We start from the raw sequence: 21624 nt of genomic DNA, 5'->3' as shown, positions 1-21624 counted from the left end.
CAATGGAACTGTAGACACTAGAGGGGTTAGTAGATCACGTGCCATGGTGGCGAAAACTGGATAATTTTTCGAGTGTTCATTCCACTAGGTTAAAATATCAAAATTATTTGAAACTTCACCTAAATTAAAAAAAAAAAATTGCTTGCAAATAAAAATTAAGTTCAGTAAATGAACTTGTTGTAGAACTAACAGATTTCCGCCTTCTACTTATTAAATAAAAAATCTTTTCCCTTCTACTACTAGGCTCAAAGTCAGGAGAAGAAGATGATGAACAAGTTATACGAATATTTCCTACAACTTCAAATGTACATTTCAAATAATAAATTATTAATTTCTTCTTTTTTATTTCCTATATCAATATTCATATTTTTATAATATGTTTCAAGTAAAATATCTAAACCATATTTCCTAATCCTAGGTTCTAATATTGTAGCTGAACAATAAAGGGGAGAATTGTTCACCCAATATTTTTTTAATTTATTTTCCATAATTTCAACAATACATTTAAATTGTAGATTATTTCTATATTTGGCAAAACAATCATTAATTACCACTAATTGATACGGTAAATTATAACTAGTTGGATAATAAATTTCGGATAATTCATTTGTTGCATCATAAAAATGTTTTAAAAAATCTTTTATACAGACCGTCATTTCCCAATCTTCCTCAAATATCAAATCAATAGGCATTTTTAAATTATAAAAATTAAAAAAAATGTTTATGAGATATACAACTTTCTAACATAGCATAGGTAGAATTCCATCTATGCTTTACATCTAATATAAATTGTTTATATTTTAAACCATAATTTTGCCATAAATATTTAAATTCTTGTTTTCTTGCCCCTAAACTTTTTATATATATAATACAATTTCTAATTTTTGAAATAATATGCAAAGCATCTTGAATACATAAATTTAAGATGTGACATAAACATCTAATATGAAATAATTTACCATTTAAGCATGGTTTTAAATGAGATTTTAAAATATTTATTGCAGAATCATTATTGCTAGCATAATCAAAACTAATAGAAAACAATTTGTTTTTTATTCCTTAAGCATGCAGCCTAGTAAAACTTAAAATTCTTTTATCCAAAAGTCAATTTTCATCAATGAAATGGTCAGTAACACAAATATAACTAATATTAAATTTGGATGTCCAAACATCCGAAATAATTGCAACTTTAGAATTAAGATTTGCTAACAAAGAAATTTTATTTATATGTAAAAAATTTTTAAAGCATAAGTTCTTACAGTATTCCTATAAACTTTTTATATTGTGGGTTTACAGAACAACGCAACCATTACCAAAACTAGTCTTGTCTCATTTTTTCTTGTGAATATCTAAAATTACCAAAACTAGTCCCCCTCCCAATCTGTGTTTGGGTTGTTTCTCTCCCTTCACCTTCTCCTCGCTCATGCATGAGCAGATATCTGCTCAAATGACCCGTACCACCCTTGTTACAATAACTAAAGTCTTTCCTACATTTTTGGCAAACGACCATTTTCCCCTTCCCCTTAATATCCTCTACTTTGAAAATTTTCCAAACCAGACTAGTCAACTTAGAAGCCCTCCTTTTCCCCATAGTACTACTACTACTGGGGGTGAGAGTTCTAGTTCCATCGATATCAAGCGCATCAGTGCTAACACTAATACTATCGTGATGTGATTGAATGTTATTCATGGTGAACATGTTGGGGAATCGATTTTGAGAAGGTTCGACCATTTCTTTTAATTCTAAAAAGATAAAAATTAATCTAATTCGACTTACCCGGATTGTTGGTTCAAAATCACAACTTGATTTCAACGGTTGGAGCCTTTCAACGTCCAAGCCTCCCGAATTGAAATACTTAAGTTGGTTGAGCAAGCCTTCCTTTTGTTGAAAGTCAAAACTTCGATAAAATTGAGACGAGAATTGGAGAATGCAGAATCAAATAATCAGCTAATTAGAATTTCTCATATTGCATATAATTGAGAATGTATGAGTATGAGAGAGAGAGAGAATTAATAGAATTGTTGAATTGGTGTGATGAGAATGGTAGAGGATAGGGCTATTTATAGGAATTGAACATAATTCAATTGCCCAAAATACCCAAAAAACTATCTGTTATTTAGTTGTTAGGTGGGATATTTTGGTCATTGTAAAGTTACTTATAACTTTACCCAAAATGCCCCCCTAAACTAGTTGTTATATAGTTATTTGGGGGGCATTTATGTCATTTTTCAACCCCCATAAGCAAAATACAAAAATAGCCCCCTAATATGGCTATTTATAGCTGTTGGAGGGGTATTTCTATAAACCCCCCCAAAAGCTGAAACTAGCCATTGGGCCCCTTTGGGAGGGAGCCCAACAGCTATATTCCCGAGCGGGCCGAGCACAGCCTATTACGGGCCTAGCGGGCCATGCTTCGTGCCGTGCCAGCACACGGGCCACGGGTGGCACGACACGTGCTGTCATGCCGTGCCATGTCGACCCATGGGCCTCGAACCCCTGGCCCAACACGGCACAGACCTCCGTGCCAGGCCTGGCATGGCCCGTTAGCCGTCGTGACGTGTCAAGCCAGGCCAGTCCAAAATTGTGTTGGGTCATGCTAAGCCCCGGGCAGCCCGATCCGATTTACACCTCTAGTTCTAGGCCCTTGAACTAGAAACAGAATGCTTCTTATCAGTGTTGTGTTGTGTTGTGGATGGTCTTCAATGTCCATCACTAAACCATCTTAGTCCACCTTCTTTCATTTTATCACCTACAAGAGCTACTCCTAGCCTTCTAGGTTCTTTCAAATGACTCCTTTTCTAATACATCTCAGACAATGTGTTAGACCACCTGGACTGATGGATGGACCCATCTAAAGTTCAAACCAAAACAATGTTCCAGTGTCCAATATATGATTCACTTCCAAGGAACATGAGGGAAATGAAAAGTTGGCAACTTCAAGTATCTTGCCAAGGTTAACAGTATATAACTGGCTAAATGACACTAACAGAAGCGAAATTACATAACTAAGTTCTTTTAATGCAATGTCAGAAATGCTTGAAATGGAATGTAGTTAAGCCTTGCATAATTAGCATATATGACAAATAATAAAAATGAAAAAGAAAATGGCAGATGCCAAAAAAAAAAAAAAAAAACTAGCTTCACAAATATGCCCCCTGTTGCAAGTAACAAGGTTTTCAGAAGTAGAGAAATTAGCAGCAAGTTTTCAGGTTGCTGCTGAGATCATGATTAAAAGACATGGATCCATGAAAGGATCAATTCACAATGGCTTAATCAAATGGATTCAATATATATAACCATCAGCTCTGCAACATGGCATCAAATTAATATTAATCAAGAAACTTGGTTTTATGGAGCATAAACAACATATCATGTTACAAAGGCCGTAGTGGCAATGGGAACCAATATTCCTGGCAACATTGTTCCAACGTGACTAGCTCTGAGTGCTTATGGCATTAGCCTCAGACAGTAAAGCTTCAAGTTCACCTTTCCGGTATAATTTTACAGTATCTGTGCAGAATAAAGAAAACATGAAAAATCAAATGTAGTTCTGAAATTGAAGTCCAAAAGAACGGGAAGCTGTTTATCTCTTTTTCATTTGAGTTCTAGACATTCTTACTAGCCCTTTTATTTTATTTTATTTTATTTTTTTGATAGATATTAGCCCTTTTGTTTTGCCCAAGTAGACTTTGTTTCAAGTCCCAATCCAAGTTATTTAAGCAACCTATAAGAAAACTCACAACGTTGTCATTTTCCTTTCTTTTTATTATATTTGAAAAAGACGCACCTGTACAACCACCTATGTGCTTGCCACCTGTTCAGAATGAAACCAAAAACCTGAGAGATTACTCAAAAGGAAAATCAAAGAGATAAAAGTAAGAATTGAATTTAAGACAAAAATAGCATATGTTATCCACTTCCAAAAAGGTAACACCATAGCAGGGAACTTGGACAAGGCTTATTTGAGCATCAATAGTCAACCTCCAAAAGGCATATAAGAAGCTACATTTTCTTTCTGTTCAAGTGTTTCTCATCATTTAACCATTAGAATAGACATCATAGTTCATGCAAAACTTTGTATCTTTAGAAACAATTGCTTGTCCCAGCTATCCAGGAGCTTGGGAGGGGTGGACAGGATGCAGACCTAGCCTTAGGAATTTTTAGCATGAAGTGGCTACTCTTGGACTTGAACTGTGGACTCACTAGCCAGCCTGAGAATTACCATCAAACCAAGCAATGGCCCCACAAGTTTATTGTAATCAAAAACCTTGCCAGCATCTCCTCATGAATTTTATTTCCAGCAATTCACTCAAACCTTCTAACTAGTATCATCATGGACTATGGTTACTGATAAAAAGGACACTATCCAATGTTGCTCCTGGCTATCAGGGGCTTTGGAAGGGGTGAACTAAAACTAGATATAGACCAATTTTTGGTATTTTTGCACAAAGTGACCAGTCTCACACTCAAACCCATGTTCTCACGCTTTGTATGACTGAGATTATACCATTAAACAAAGCAATGACCTCCATAATCCACTTATGAACTCAATTCATTCAATAGAAATGATAAATAAGAATTAAGGAATATATGGAAAAAGTATTGATTTCTTGGTTATTTTTTAGCAAATGAAGAACAAAAGCCTAGTCACCTGACATAAAGCAGGAAACAGAAACACAAAAGAACTGCTTCTAGAGGGAAGTTTCATGAATGATGTATCATTAGATCTAGAGATGTAAACAGATTGAATTCAGATTATATTTACCAAAATTTGAATTGATCCTATTCAGATTCAGACCAATCTATATCCATCAAGATTCAAAAACCAGTTTCGATAGTATATATCATTAGGGTTCGACTATGATATGGAAAAGATATGATATTTGAAAATTTTCTGACCAGTCAATTGGAGTCATAACGTGGTAGCCAATCAGGTGTTATTTATCAAAATTCATGGGTGGGTTTTGATTGGTCAAAACTCTTTCCATACCATATATTTTCTGCATCATAGATTTTCCCATATCATTAATTAGTTAAAATAAAAAGTTACATATACATACATATATTGATAGATAACCAGAAACTTGAATTAATTAAGAAAAATTGAAGTGCAAGGATCCCAATCCAAGTTAACCCACAAGTATGAGTATAAATTAGCACAAAAACTTGATAGATCCCTATGCACCCTTGCTTTGCTAGTGTATCTGCCAATGCATTTTCTGATCTGTCAATCCATTTAAAAGTAGCCTTGACCTCACCTGTTAATCTCCTTATTTCCCTTAAATCTTGTCTGAAAATCCATGGCCCATCACTGTTGTTAACCATCCATCAATGACCAGAATAGTCACTTTCCACCTCTAACTGTCTCTTTTTTTTTTTTTTGATGATTCTAATCGTCTCAAGTTCAGATTCCTTACAATCTTTAATCCTTGCTGAAGGGCAAAAATTTCTTCTGATAAAGACTTAGACATTATATATTATTATCAAAGGAATTAAAAATAACTTCCACAAGGCTTTAATTTATGAACCCAAATGAAAATATGATATTTGACCAATTTTGTGAATGAAAATTGCATATATACATATGCACATACATACTAATATTATCAGACTTGGAATTTTAATTGGATCCAATCAGTAGAAAACAGCAAATATAATAGTAAAGAAAGAAGAGAAAGAGGAAAGAGATTTTTGAGAGAGGAAGAAGAGAGATGAGAGAATCCAATCAAGTGATGGCTGCCTCTCCCATTAGCTTTTATACTTAAGAAAATAAGAAGTATACAATGTCCAATATGCCCTTAATAGGGAAGCTACTGTCAACAACTTAAAGAACTACTAAATTAATGGGCCTTGGGCTCAACAGTGCTAACTAAATAAAATAAACAAATAATAGTGATTCCTCAACACTCCCCCTCAAATTAGGAGCAAATGTCACACATTTCCAACTTGTGTAGGTCATATTCCAGCTTGCTGTTTGTAAATTGTAACTCCCTTGGTAAAGACATCAGCTGACTATGAGTCAAAAGAAACATATGGTAGGCAAACTTCTCCCAATGTTACCCTCTCTCTTATGAAGTGTCTATCAACCTCAATATGCTTCGTTCAATCATACTGAACTGGATTATGGGTGATGTTGATTGCGGCTTGATTATCATAATACAACATTATAGGTTCCTCAATAACAATCCAAGCTCACCTAACAAGGACCTGATCCAAAGAAGTTTTGAGACACCATGAGCCATATATCTATATTCTACTTTTGCACTTGACCTAATCACAACTAGTTTTTTTTACTCTTCCATGAGACCATATTGCCTCCTACAAAGGTGCAAACCCCTGATGTAGATCTCCTGTCATCTAAGCACCTTGCCCAGTCTACATCCGTATAGACCTCTAATTTCAAGTGCCCATGATCAGCAAACAATATTCCTCTACTGAGAAGTTTCTTTAGGTAGGCAAAAATCCTATCAATGGCTGCCAATGCTGAACCCAAGGAACATGCATGTACTAGTTCACAACACTAATAGCATAAGAGATATCTAGATGTGTCGTGCACAAAAACAACATGCAGCACACCAACCTCTAATACCTCCTTACATCCTTCACTAACTCACCATATGAGGCATTAATCCTGTGGTTCTAATCAATAAGAGCATTAGCTAGTTTGACTCCAAGCTTCCTAGTCTTCTATAGCAAATCCAACACATACTTCCTCTGGGAGATGAAGATCCCTTATTTGAATCTTGCAACCTCAATACCTAGAAACAGTCCACCCAAATCCTTGATTTCAAATTCCTATTGGAATTACTTCTTTAGGGCATCAATCTCACTCAATCGTTTCCTATAATTACAATATCAACATATAGAATCAATACTGATACAAGTGATCCTCTCCTCTTCACTAAGAGCATATGATTCCATTGAGTCAGTGTATCTAAAGCGAATCAATGCTCCCATAAACCTGTCAAACCATATTCTGGGTGATTTCTTCAAGCTACATAAGGACTTATTTAATCTACACACCTTTCCTCCATCCACATCATCATAAAACCTGACTTGAAGATCCATATACACCTCCTACAAATCACCATTGAGGAAGGCATTTTAAACATCATGTTAGAAGAGCAGTCATGAATAAGTAGTTGCCAATGGCAAGAGAACCCGAAATGAACTCATTTTAGACATAAGGACAAAGGTCTACAAATAATCTATCCAATAGGTCTATGTATACCCTTTTTTTATAAATATATATATATATACCCTTCTGCAACCAACCTTGCCTTATACCTCTCTATACTGCCATCAACCCTATACATTATAGTAAAACCCACCTACATCTATCTCCTTAATAATAGGTAGATCAACAATCTCCCATGTCTGATTTTTTATCAAAGCTTCCATTTCCTCCTACACGGTTGTCCTCCACTTAGGTTTAGAGAGCCTCACTCATTCCAAGGTTTAGACACAAAATTAAGGGAAAGGAAGGCATTGTAGGAGGGAGATAAATTACTATAAGAAAGATGGTGTGAGATACAATGAGTTGTGCACTTTCTCTTCCCCTTGCAGAGAGCAATGGGAAGATCAAACTCATCTGCATCAGAGGTGTTAGGCATAGGAATATCATAAATAAGAACAAAAATATGAGTAGGAACAAGAGAAATACCTGGATCTGCATCAGCTGAACCTAGAATCTCAAATAAGCCAATGGGAAGTGGTGGGGATTCCCCTGTTGGAGCATGTGTAGAATCAACCCTCCTATGCTAGTGTGTGAAGAACTATGAAGCAGGCCACAATGGAGCAGGAGCAACTACTGTAAGTAAAGGAGCAAGTGTAAAGACAAGAAGAGGAATAGAATGCTCACTTTCCTCCCCAAAACACCCCCTAAAGAGAACCACTAAAAAAGAAAGATACAAACTCAAAAAAGGTGACATCCATAGTGATAAACTGACTCCCTAACATAGGATCGTAGCAATAATATCCCTTTTGGTTTTGAGCATACCCATGAAAGACAAATTTCTTGGCCTTAGGATCCAACTTACTATGGTGAAGACTAAGAATATAAACAAAACAAATACACCCAAAGACTCTCAAAGGTACGTGAAACATCTCCCTCTTAAGAGAAAAAAAAATGATTATATAATACCTTAAACAAAATGATATGAGAAGGTACACGTTTAATCAAATAGACATCTATAAGGACAACATCACCCCAAAACCAAATAGGAACTAAAGCACACACCATAGGACTTCTTCCACCTCCACAATATGTTTGTTTTTCCTTTTTTTCTACTCCATTCTACTATGGTGATTATGCACAATTGTTCTGATGAATTATCCCATGCTCCAATAAATAAGATTCTAGGTTCATTTCAAAATATTCCCTAACATTGTCTAATTTGAAAGCCTTAGTCCTCACCCCAAACTGTACGAGAACTATCTGATGAAACTATCATATCAAAGGGGGTACCTCATCACAAGACCTCAGCAAATATATCCAAGAGTATCATGAGTAGTCATCCACAAACAACAGGAAGTAACAATAGCCACCCGTGGATAAAATGTGATATGCCCCCCAAACATCTGTGTGAATAATATCAAAAGTGATGAACTTCTTCTGTTACTAGATTGAAAAGAATGTCTACAATGTTTTCTAAGTTGACAACTTTCACACTCTATACTAGATAACTTAATAGACTCAAACAACTTTGGAAACAAAAAAAAAACGGAAATAACCAAAGGATAAATGCTCTAATTGTTTATGCCAAAACATAATCTAACAAATTGACTCTGACCCATTACTCTTGGTATTGACATGATGACTTTGGTAACTTGGAAGCGCATCAAGAAGGTAGACTCCATTCACTTCACAACATCTTTCTAGTCTCTAGATCCTACAAAACACAATGACTCAGAAGGAAAGTTACTTAGCTAATGAACCAACCAATTCATTAGCTTCCCTCCCTACCCATTGTATACTTAGATTCACATGTTGTGTTAACCACTGGAACTTCTTCATTTCATCTCTATAACACCAAATCACTAATTCTGGATTCTTTTATCCAGCCTACCACCACCTTGGAGTCCCCTTCAATCACCAGGTTCTCCAAGTTCATCTCTTTTGTAATTTGAACACCTTGTAAATCTACAAACAGTTTAGCCTTTAAAGAGTCTCCAATCTCCACAGGTCTTGAAAAAAGTGCTATTGTGATCCCTTCCTTATTTCTTATGACTCCTCCAATTCTTGAAGGACCTAGGTTGCCTTAACTACTTCCATCAAAGTTTAATTTCAGAAAACCTTCAAGAGGTGTCCACATCGACCTTGTTTTAATCTTTTGCACTGAACTAGATGCCATTGAAAACCAATCCCTCCAAAAATCATCAAAGGAGAGCGATCTAAATATATCCAGGATTAGTAGCCAATGTATAACCCTGGTCACTACACAATCCAAAATCTGTTGTTTGCTTCTCTCCTCTTAGAAGATTCTTGCATTTCTTTCTTCCCATGAGGTCCAAATCATTGTTGCTCTAGTGTACCTCCGCATTATTCTTCTCCTTCTCTTTGGCCAAGCAAAAGTAGAAGTGTCACAACATCTTAATCTCCATTGGCATGTTCCACCTACACCCAAACAAAGAGAAAAACCAATTCCAAATGTCTACAACAAATGAATAGGAAATTAGTAAACGGTAACAAGATTCACCATTGGGTTTGCAAAGAGTACACAAATTCAGGGAAATACACAAGAAAAGCCTCTTCTTTTGCTTGTAGTCTAGAGTGCTAATTTTCCCATAAACCACTTCCCAACAAAAAGCCCTAATTTTAGGGGGAATTAACTGACACCAAATTTCCATAATAGGAAAAAAAAAGAGGAATAGGGGCTAGCAAAGAGCATAAAAAAGAGACAAAGGAAAAGAAACCTTTAGAACTTGGGCACCAAACTCTCATATCCAGTTTAGAAGGACCTAGACAAACTTTATCAAGAAGAAGTAAGAGCTATGAGAAGCAAGTAACTTCCTCATCCCTTAATCTGCTTTGAAACCCAAAATCCTAATTATGATCCAAAGGCAAGAAAGGAGGGATTAAAAACTTCAAAATCACCTCATTTTTGTACAAGGAAAGGAAATACAGAAAAAAGAAATAAGTCCCTTAAAGGCCGGCACCAACCCACAAGTCTTCCAAAACCAAATTAGATTCCTTCAACAAACACCATAACTAATAAACCTGAGGAACTGATGATGAAATCTATGGATTGCTTTCCAAGGTGATGCCAAAGTAGTCTGATGTGATACACCAGCATCCCAGCCATTCTCCAACCTACCATGAATATTTCCCACCTCCTCTCTAATGGCCATCTTCATAACAACTTCCCTAAGAGAGCCATATTCTTCTTTTTCACATTCCCAATACCTAAACCACCTTCTTTTTTACTTCTACACATGATCTCCCATTTGATTAGGTGGTCTCTTCTAGACTCACCCGGTTCCCAAAGGAAACCCCTCGCGATTTTTTCTAATTTCTTTTCTCCCCTTGGTGTAATTCTAAATACAGAGGAGTAGATTGGGAGGTTAGCCAAAGCTGATCTTATCGGGGTAATCCTCCCTCCTAAAGAAATATAGTTTCTCTTCCAAGCAACCAATCTCCTTTCACACCTTTCTACAACTAGGTTCTAGAATCTACTCTCCTTAGGGTTGGCACCTAAAGGAAGACCCAAGTAGGTCAAAGGCCATGCGGTGATAGGACACTCTAAGCAACCCACTACCACACTTAAGGTATTCTCCTCCATATTAATCCCTGCTATGCAACTCTTGTCTAAATTGGTTTTTCTCTTTTGTAGATTGTCCAAGGTGTTTACTTTCCCATAGTACACTTCCCAATAGAATGCCAAAACCTTAGGGGGAATAGGCCTATACCAAGCCTCCTTAAAGAGAAAACCCTATTGAAAAGAAGAATAGCAAAGGGATTTAAAAAGGAAGCACATGAGAAAATACCGGAGGGACGAGAAGTCCAAATCCTTTTGTCTGGTACAAGGGGGTCCAAACAAACTTTATCAAGAAGACTCCATAATTGGGTTAGACTTTCAATCTCCTCATTCCTTAATCCTCATGGAACCCAAAATCCCAAATTGATGCCATGGGAGTTTCCAAAGGGGAAAGGAATTTTGACACAGGCTCTTTTTTATATCAAGAGACAGTGAACAAGCACAGAAAGAGGTCCTTTAAGGGAGCCTCTCCAACCTAAGTATCCTCTAAAAAAGGGACCGAATTACCATCACACACAGCATACCTAAACGTTACGATATCGAGGGAGAATGCTATGGATTGCCTTCCAAGGTATTGGCAATGTTGCCCATTGAGATACTCCAGCATCCCATCCGTTCTATGAGTGACCATGAATACTTCCTACCACCTCTGAGTGACATGAATATTTCCTATTGTCTCCTTCAAAGTCTCCAAGTGATTTATCTCCTACCAAAGAGTTTTTAAGGTAGAGAATTATATTGCAAGAGGTCTATCTCATTGCCTTGTATTAATTATCTAATTTCTTAACTAATAAGCTTTGGCCACATTTTGGTTTTGATCAATTTCTATTCAACACCACTGCCCCTCATACTATCTCAAACAACTCAATACTAAAAGGCAAAGAAATACCTCCTCGATCAGATCGATCCCACTTAAACAGTCAAAAAACTCTTTTGGAAACAAAAACCATAGTTGTCAAGGCGAAGCCTAGGCAAGCGCCTAGGCAACAAGGTGCCCTTGGGCCTTTGAGGCTCGCCTCGCCCAGTCGCCAAGCAATTTTGCATACTGTGTAATAAAATACTTTTATATTGTTATTTTTTTGAGATTATAATTATAAAATAGACATTATTAAAGAAAAATATTCATTTTTTGTGGTGGCAAAAAAAATGAGGTGGTGGCAAGCATTCATGGCTGCTCAGGAAATTGTTGGGATTCTAGGATATCTCGTTGAGCTACCCTTACTACACCTTGGAAGGCTATACATGGTATTCTCCCTCGTTCCTTAGTTTCATCAGGTATGATGCTTGTTCTGGTAATGCTATTTTGTTCTAGGAGGATATTTGGGTGGGTACTCAACCCCTCAAAGATCGTTTCCCCTCGCTCTATTCCCTTTCCCTTCACAAAAATGAGCCAATTGCAATTTTTTTCTCAAACCCGTTAACTCCCTTGTCTTTAAATTGGGACTTCGACTTTCGTAGAGGGTTAAGGGATGGTGAGTCGAGTTGTGTTGTTGAGCCAACTCAATTATTAGAATTCGTTTATTTGGACCCCACTTCTTCTAATTAAAGAGTTTGGCCTCCTCTTCCAAAAGGTACATTTACTTGTTCTTCCTTTCTAAAATCCCTCAGTTCTAACCCCAATTCCCAAGGGTTCCCTTTCAAAGAAGTCTGGGCGTGACCTATTCCCCCAAAAATTGTTGTATTCTGCTGGGAAGTCTACTATGGGAAAATCAATATTTTGGAAAACTTACAGAAAAAGATACCCTCTCTTTGTCTCTCCCCAAATTGGTGTTCCTTGTGTAAGGCCCAGAATGAGGATTGTTTCCATTTGCTGATCTCTTGTTCCTTTGCTACAGCTTTATGGAGTTGGAGCCTTTGTTTATTTGGAGGTAGGTGGTCTTTGCCTTCTGATTTAAGCTCGTTATGTAACCCGTCTTTTTTTGTTTGGCACTCTAGAAGAGGCAAGGTCATGTGGAAATGTGTCAGGGCAGCCATCTTATGGACTCTTTGGGAGGAAAGGAATGCAAGAGTCTTCTTAGAGAAGGAAAGAAGATTAGATGAAGTGAAGGACTGCATCCTAACAAGAGCAATCCATTGGCTGAAAACCTTGGATATATTTGATGATTTCTCCTTTGATGACTTGTAGAGGAATTGGTTAGTAATAGCTAACACTTCAACAACGAAGAATAGAAGTTTGTCAGAATGGGTTCCGCCTTTAGAAGGTGTCATCAAGTTGAATTTTGATGGAAGCAGCCAAGGTAACCCTGGGCCTTCAGGTATAGGGGGTGTTCTGAGGAAAAGGACAGCAATATAATTTCCTTATTCTCAGGACCGGTGAGAGTGGGGGACTCCACAAGGGCAGAAATCCTTGCTGCAGTACAAGGAATTCAGATCGCTAACCAGCTTGGGTTGGAGCATCTCCTAGTTGAAGGGGACTCTCAGGTGGTAACAAGGTGGCTTCTAAACCCGGATACTACCATTTGGGGCTACAAAGATCTCATCAAAAAAATAAAGTGGTTAACTAGCAATATGAGATTTAAGGTAAAATGGGTTACAATAAACATCAAGCCTAGATCAGAAAAGTTATAATGTTTTTTATGAAAAACAGAAATGTATTTTATTGAATTGTCATTTAAGAGAGATTACATCCTTATCGGATATCCCAATTGAGGATAGCTAGCCTCGGCTGACCACCTTACAAGATACAAAAACAGCCCCTTTAACTCACTTGCCCCCAACAGATTAATTATAATGTTTCCACTAAGATATAAAAACAGCCCCTAGCCAAACATCTCACTCTACCATCTACCAAGTTCCAAGACTATTATCTTTGGGCAGCCAATAACTAATCTAGAGCCGCCCCCCCCATCTGGCTACTATGTCTCTGTAGTTGAGTTGACTTCCTAATCTTTTCTTTTATTTTTTTTACTTTTAACTGCATAGCTTTATTAATATGTGAAAAAGTTATGAACATAATTACAAAGAGCAAGTATAGGTAACCTTCCAATACAACTAATTTCTGGTCCTATCTAATATATCTGCCATATAATTTTCCAATCTCTGGATCCAAGGATGTATTCAGTTCCCTATCTAGACTTCTCATTTCCCTCAGGATTTGTCTTAATTGCCATGTTCCAAACTTTTATTTGTAAACCAACTGACTACTACACTTGAATCCCCTTCAACTATCTTTCTATAGTTTAGGGATTTCCCCAACCTAAGCCCTTGAAGCACTGCATGCAGCTCAACTCTAGTTGAATCTCCACAGCCAATAGGTCAATAGATCCCCATAAATAACCATCTTAATCCTTGGAGAATTGCTAGTACTTTCAATCTTGTTAAGTCCCCTTGGGCAATAGGTCCTAAAAAATGATCATAATCTAATCATGATTATTCCTGAAAACTCCAAGACTTCTCTTTAAAGATTTTAGCATTCCTTTCTTCCCAAATGCTCAAAGAACTTCAACCCTAGTACATCCCTATAGAATTTTGCCTCTCTTCAGTGGAGAAAAGTTCTAAAAAGGCTGCCAACCTCTCCCGGGGGGGGTCAACCTACAGCTAAACAAAGAGAAGAAAAACCTCCATATGCTGTATACAAAAGGGAAGGAGATAGTAAGTTATCTTATTTGCTTGGATTTTTTTTTGAAGAATAAAGATAAAATTTTATATTATTTGCTTGGATCACTATACTGTAAGTTTATTTCTTTGCTTATTTGTTTGGGTTCTTGCCATGAAATTTCATGATTTTAAATGTCTTACTGCTTTGCTGAATGAAATTGATTACATTGTCATTGTGTATGGAATATTGAAATTTATTATTGAAAATGATATGGATTTATAAAATTAATGATGTATGTTTCTCGATATGCAAAATTTATTTTAGTATTTAATAATAATAATAATTATTATTATTATTATAATTATTTAATAATTATAATAATAATCTAAGCCATGTCCCAACTATATGGGATTGGCTACATGAATCCTATTTCGCCATTCCATCCTGTTCAGTGCCTTTTATAATAAAATAATAAAAATTGAAAATAAGGCACACGTCAACAAGGACCATTTCCAACAGATCATGTAGAACTCTACTAATGAATTTATGAAACTCTTGGAAACATCACCCAACAAAAATGGTGGGGCATATAAATTAACACGACAAAATTGAGCATGCCTTTCTATGGGTCCACCTTGTTTATAGGTGAAGAAATCCGAGAATACATAAACTTGTTTACTAGCATTCCTCATATATTATAGGTATTATTTTTCTCGATTTGTTATATTATAGGTATTACTTGTCAAAATCTATTGCCTATATGGCACCCAAGTGCCTACATAAATGCTAAGGAAACAAGGTAGTAACAATATCAAATCTTACCTTGCCACCTTGATAACCATGTGATGTGGGACCAACTGATCTAATACTAATAGATGTGGGACTAGACTGAACCAATAATAAGTGGAGGGAAATGATCAAACAATGGAATAAGAAGTGTTTAGAATAATAGATTATACAGGACGATTTCAATTGAAAGTACTTTGAGCATGTTTGCCAGAAAGGAACAGATCCTTTATTAGAAAAACTAATAAAATTTTGGAAACAAGGATTTTAGTAAACAAATTACACAGCATATACCAATGACCAGTAACCTACATCTTCAAAGAGAAGATATTTTATGATGCACAATGAGAATAAATGTTTTGTTAGTATTTTGTTGTGAGAACAAACCATATGTAATTATAAATACCAAGCACCCCAAAAGTTCTACTTACCAATAAAAACATTTGGGACAGTATATTGTCCAGTGAGCCTTTCCAGCATCTTCTGCAACTGTGGTCCTTGGGGACCTGAAAGAGAACAGAGGTCCTTGATCATATGCATGATCCAAATTATTTTAGTAGAATTACTTTGTACAAAATTAAATCATTGCTCATTCATTATTGGACAGTAACCCTAACCAAAATGAAGAGATTAAATTTGTTTCAAGCACATCAGACCCATAAGAAATGAACCCCCTTTTACAAGTAGAAAATTATATTAATTATACTTGTCGACAGATGTATTGTATTTGGTTGAATTTCGGTTTTCTTTCAGGGAGAGTGTTGGAGGTTACAGGGATATATTTGCAATATTGATAAATTTTGGGGACTTGATCTTTTGCTTATTTAAGCAGTGGTTGTGTGGGATTAGGATTGAGTGAGAGTGGATATTTTGTTGTCAGTGAGGGGTTAGTCATGTATCTCTTGTTCTCATAGTGGATGTTTTCCCTCTCTTTTTGTGGATACCAAGCCAAACCACGTTAAATCTTGGTGCTTCCTCTCCTTTCTATTTCCTTCATGGCTTACTATTCTTCCTTCCTGCTGTTTGACACTGTATTAGGTGGCAAGAGCATGTTAAGACAGCCGACTGCTCATTAAAACAGTTGATTGTTGTTGTTAACATTTGACTGTTACAGTTAACAGTCGACTGCTATTAACAGCCAACTACTGTTGGTAATTGTCTTTTGTGAGTTGGAAAAGAGGCTTTAATGCCTCAGGTTGCAGAGATTTGTGAGTTGGAAAAGAGGCTTTGATGCCTCAAGTTGTAGTTGTTTGTGAGTTGGTGGTGTGTTTCTAAGGTCCCTCTTCTTGACAATTCAAAGAAGGACAGCTTTGTGATGTCATGATTGGTATTGTGGTTAATACTCAATGTGTAGTGATTATTGATGGTTTGTGGTGTGATGATAACTTTGTTGGTGAGCGTGTGAAATTCCCTTGGTATTCGAAAACAGTGTAGTGATGTGGTAGTTTGTGGTGTATTGGTGGATTGTTGGCAAATGTGTGAAGCTCCCTTGGTGTTTGAGAGAAGTGTAGTGACATGATAATTTGTGGTGTATTGGTGAAATGTTGCTTCAGGTTGGTGATTATTAGATCATCACTTGGCTCTACTATAGGTTTCCAATACAAGTTCATTCAGCTTTCTAGCGTTGAACTTTGGTCTCTAAGAAGCCCCTTCAACATCTCAAGGTTCATGGTTGTTGCTTCAATAGTACACTTATTTTCATGGAGATTGCTTCAACATCCTTACTTGCAAACGCAAGCTGGTTTTCCCACCTTGAGTGTGAGGGGGTGTGTTGAGAGATAAATTGTAGTTGGTTATATTTGGGTTTTCTTTCAGGGAGAATGTTGGAGGTTACAGGGATATATTTGTAATATTGATAAATTATGGGGGCACATATGTATTTATGGCAGAAAGAGGGGCTTATGTGTAATTCTGATATAATTTGGTCTTGTGCTTATTTAAGCCAGTGGTTATGTGGGATTAGGGTTGAGTGAGTGTGGATATTTTGTTGTCAGTGAGAGGTCAGTCATGTATCTATTGTTCTCATAGTGGATGTTTTCCCTCTCTTCCTCTCCTTTTTTTCTATTTTCTTCTTGGTTTATTATTCTTCTTTCCTGTTGTTTGACAACATTAATCAATGAATATATACACCAAACTCATAAGGAAACTCCATTTTATAAATTAAAAAAAAAAAAACAGGTGCATTAGAGAGGTTTTTTCACCTCTCAGAAACATACCATCTTCTTATCTAGACAAATTCCCTCACAACCATGGTTTGTAATGTAAGCAAGATTTGGCAAAATTTCCTTGAAACCTACCTATTTCACTAGGGTCAGTATGAAATGTTACAAGAATCTTTTTCCTCTTATATCTCTGACATATTGCAAATAAATTAGCAGTATTTCAAATTTCATTGATAAATTATACATCTATGATTTAAAGTTCTGGAAAATCATCTAAACTTTCTGATATTCCATTAAAATCATTAAAAAAATCATGGAAGAAAAACAGGGATTCTATGATTGAATGATTGGCTTGCTATTCAGAAAATGATTGACTTTCTAAGTCACTATAATTCAAAATGAAGAAAGGAAGAAAAAGAAAGAAAACACAAATACAAAAGAGGATTCTCAATCTAACCAAAACATATGGTTACAGGAATACAAAAGTCAAAATGACAAGTGAATGACAAACATATAGAATAGAAGATGGCTAAAAGACTGAAGGAGAGATGGAAAGACATACCTATCCAAGTTTCTTAATCTTCAATTAGTTGATAATAAATAGTTTTTGCTATGGTTTTATCCTAAATGTTCAAATATACTCCTACTAACAAATTCCATGTGTTTAACTTTTCCTGATTTCTTTGGATTTTCCAAATATCTTAGCGAAATTAGAGAAATATCCTTGAAATTCCCCCATCTCTCTATGGCACAATGTCCACCAATGTCAAAATTGTGAACCATGGTAACATATACCAGGTGATGGTAATCAAACCAAAAAGATAACAAGATGGGAGGTCTGTTGTGGAACCAAGGAAACCATAAAAAAGGACCAACCAAAGGTTAGGGAGACCCCTGTAGGCAAGCAGGCTTCTCCAGGATGCAACAACCCAAATACAAATTCTCTTGGTTCTCAGTAGGAATGCTTTTCATTCTTGAATGGTTATGATTGATTAATCTTGATCAACAGTTCATCTTCTTTTCAAAGCCCCAATACATTCAGTATCAATTGGATGGAACTTTCTTTGGGAGAAAAGGAAAACATATTTTCCTGCTAGGATGTCCAAATGCAGAGGACATGAACACAAAAGATAGTGATACAACCAGGGGCACAGCCAGGGGGTTCTTTTATTTGGGGGGATGGGGATGGCGGTGGGGGCATTATATAAACCTTTAAAAATAGGTGGATGAAACACTCTATTAGGATAGTGACCCTCACCTATCACCATAAAGGGTGTAGACAAAACTTTGGGAGCCATGGCTCTCATTGGCACTGCCCCTGGACACAAGTGTGTTTCTTGAGATCTAGAAGATAGAGGTAGTCCATTTAACATGCTGATACCATGCTTTCATATTTAGCATTTTAGCTTTTTAAGATAAGTGTCATTTCTAAGTACTTGTATAGTTCTATAATTTTGGCGTGCAATCATATTTAAAGCAAGATCAGGCACAATATAAAGTAAGAATCCCCACCCAATTTTCTGAGATAGAGTAGTGATCATCAGATTGAAGTACCATTTCCCACATCACTAAGAGCACAAATTCAAATGTAGCATTTTTTTTAGAGATAAGAATACCAAATCATGTAGTCCTTAATGGACACAATAATACATTTGATGGTTTAAATATCACAGATATTTGTGATACTGTTGGTGCAATTCATGGTCTAAAGTTTGTGCCAATGCCATGCCATTTCAAAATAAAGGACTGGGGTGTTGGACACTTCAATAAGAGCTATTTTTCCCTTCTCTTCCTCTATTCAATCCTTCTCTCTTATATCTTCTACAAAGTAGAAGCACTATGTGTTACTTATTGCTGTTCTATCTTCTATAACCTTAGCCCTAGCCTAGTATCCCTTTATTATTTAATCAGCTTGGATAACAGGCTCACCAGTCTTATTCAGACATACTAACCTCTTCATGATTTGTGTTTCTAAAACAGATAGATTCTTTGGAATCTCAAAAGCTGTGAGATAACTGGATCAAATCGAAGCTAGTCTGAGGCATTTGGAACTCCTTAAGAATATAAACTATGAAATTAAAAAAAAAAAAAAAAATGCTAGATGTTTCTTCACTTTGACTGAATCATTTTGGGAATCCAGAAACATTATCATATAACCTGTAAATGTAAAGAAATACAACTAATAGAAAAGTCGTACAAAGTAGAAGATCCAAACTTGGTTAAAATCTAGAAGAAAGATTTATAAATTTTGAAAATCTTTAGAAAGCGTTAGTCATACCTCCAACCTTCGCAATTTTTTAAGGTTGTTTCTGGAGTTAAATTTCTGAATTTTTAACATCAAAGTTGTTTTAGCTGAATTGAACCCTTGTTTCGACTTTCGAACAATAACAGTCAAAGGTATTCCGATGAGGAAAGAAAGAAGAAGAAGGGGGAAAACAACGGTGATGGTAATTCGCTGATGTGAAAGAAAATACAAAATATTAAAATTATTAGCCCAGAATCTCCCCGAGTTACGGAAGGCAACCGAATTGAAACTACAGTAAAATTACTAAGAAGAATGAAGAAAACAAGTACCCATTTCGTCCAATTCAATAACAAGCGGCTCCACGCCAAGTCGCTTGAATAATGCCTTCACCTCCGAAGAATACCTTCCAAAAACAAACGACGGAATTAAAATCAAAGTTATCCCAAAGAGAAGGAAAGAGGAAATCAAGGATATCAAGTATTCACTAAAATTGCAATAAAATCAATCAAATATTGAATAAACCGGAAAAAACACAGAGAAAAAGTAGAACAGTTAGGTCTGATTCGAACTCACGAGCACCAGGTTTTGGAGTAGACAACAACGGGATTCTCCGACACCGTCTTCTTAATGCTCTCCTCCAACCGCGACCCAAATGAAGCCGCCATGGATCGAACCACGGCAGCCCCGCCGTTCCTTCTGCCATGAATGCTGAAACCTCTGCTTCTGTTGCCTCTGCTAGTAGAACTTCGGAAGGAAAGAGAAGAAAGAGATGGCCTCGCGAGAGAAGGAGAAATACTGCGAGGGGAGCTGAGAGCACAACCGCCGACTCGCGTTAGATGAGAAGTCTCCGCCATTGCTGCCGCTGTCTTTCTCCACAGCTTTTGCGGCTTTTGTTCTGCCTACGTCCACCTTTTCTTATTTTCAGGTATTTTCGTGGGTGTTTTCCAATGAATTTTCGTCTCCACGTTTTCGGGTTTTATGACCAATGAGAGAAAGAGGGACTCGGGCACATTATTTGCATCGGGATCCTCTACAAATAAAGGCGTGTACAACGCGTACGAGAGACGAGGCGCAAGCCTGTAAGCTTGCTTATACATAGATTTTTTTTCTTTAAGAAATAAAATAATTTAGGGAGAAGTACGGAAACACCTGATGCGGAATTCTGAATTCCAACCTCCCTTACTACTAGCCCTCTTCCCCTATAAATCACATCCTTGCTGGTGAATTTAGCATCACGGTGAAGATGTATTCCCCTGTACTATGGAATTATAAAATTCTGATCTAGGCTGATTGGTCATTCTCCCAATGATTTATATGCTTATATATTAATAGAATTTCAAAATTAATTTATTTGTTTCATAGCAAATTTATATGCTTTCATTTTATACATATATTTTTTAATTTGAATCCTGGGATTTTAAAATGTTATTTTGTATTTATCTTATGTCCTATAACCTTTTATATCCAAATTATTTTATTTAATTTTTTGCACATACACACATATGGGTTTGACTATTATGTCAAAGTGGTAAAATGTTCTTTTGTATTTATCTCATGTTCTATAACATATCCAAATTATCTTTTAAATTAATTTTTTGCACATACACACATATGGGTTTGACTATGATGTCAAAGTAGAAAAATGTTATTTTGTATTTATCTTATGTTCTATGACTTTCCATATCCGAATTATCTTTTTATTTAAATTTTTTCACATACACATATGGGTTTGACTCTATAGTGGCCTTTGATTGGTCAAAGCCTTTGTTTTTGTATCATATCCTTCCTTTGATTAAAGTTCTAATCATATATAATAAAACAATATATGTCAACATGGTTTTACTTCCTCCCCTATTATTTATCTATTTTTTGGTTTTTTAATTTTTATTTTTGAAATTAAAAATTACTCAATTAACTAATCGATTTTAAGTCTTTAAGACTTCCATCCCTCGTTAACTCACCATTAGACTTATTCATGGGTTGGCTCAGGTTTGGGCTGAAAACTGTATCAACAGAATATATTCAAGCCCGAGCCTAACCTGATCATCGGACCTATGTCTTGAGCTCGAGCCTGATCTTCATATAAAGCCCAAAGCCTGAGCTTGACTAGAAATTTAAAAACATATTTTTTTCTT

At 36.2% G+C, this 21624-nt stretch overlaps 1 protein-coding gene across 2 annotated transcripts; it reads right to left on the bottom strand.

The window, feature by feature from the left end:
• Positions 1–3184: 3184 nt before the first annotated feature.
• Positions 3185–20491, bottom strand: LOC104602113 (monothiol glutaredoxin-S10). 2 transcript variants are annotated; one of them, XM_088902071.1, is made up of 5 exons: positions 20063–20491; positions 19819–19892; positions 15514–15588; positions 3789–3838; positions 3185–3511 (listed from the first exon to the last, which is right to left on the bottom strand). In XM_088902071.1, exons 1-4 carry the CDS (start codon positions 20341–20343, stop codon positions 3801–3803), a joined length of 468 nt encoding a protein of 155 aa, XP_088758197.1. In that variant the 5' UTR covers positions 20344–20491; the 3' UTR covers positions 3185–3511; positions 3789–3800. The 2 variants fall into 2 exon arrangements, with proteins under 2 accessions (XP_088758197.1, XP_010263985.1); XM_010265683.2 differs by having other exon boundaries at positions 3789–3815; positions 20063–20489.
• Positions 20492–21624: the final 1133 nt, after the last annotated feature.

This window comes from Nelumbo nucifera, chromosome 3 (genome assembly GCF_055504915.1).
Source record: "Nelumbo nucifera cultivar China Antique chromosome 3, China Antique-T2T, whole genome shotgun sequence".
Taxonomy (NCBI): domain Eukaryota; kingdom Viridiplantae; phylum Streptophyta; class Magnoliopsida; order Proteales; family Nelumbonaceae; genus Nelumbo; species Nelumbo nucifera.
Note: the sequence above shows the minus strand (reverse complement) of the source record. Positions and strands in the feature narration are given on the sequence as shown.

Excerpts from the sequence above, each read along its gene's own strand:
- LOC104602113 (XM_010265683.2), bottom strand. The coding sequence starts at position 20,343 with ATGGCGGAGACTTCTCATCTAACGCGAGTCGGCGGTTGTGCTCTCAGC. Across the intron at positions 19,893-20,062 it reads TACTCCAAAACCTGGTGCTC|GTATTCTTCGGAGGTGAAGG; the intron begins GTGAGTTCGAAT and ends TGTTTTTGGAAG. Across the intron at positions 3,816-15,513 it reads TGTCCCAAATGTTTTTATTG|GTGGCAAGCACATAGGTGGT; the intron begins GTAAGTAGAACT and ends CATTCTGAACAG.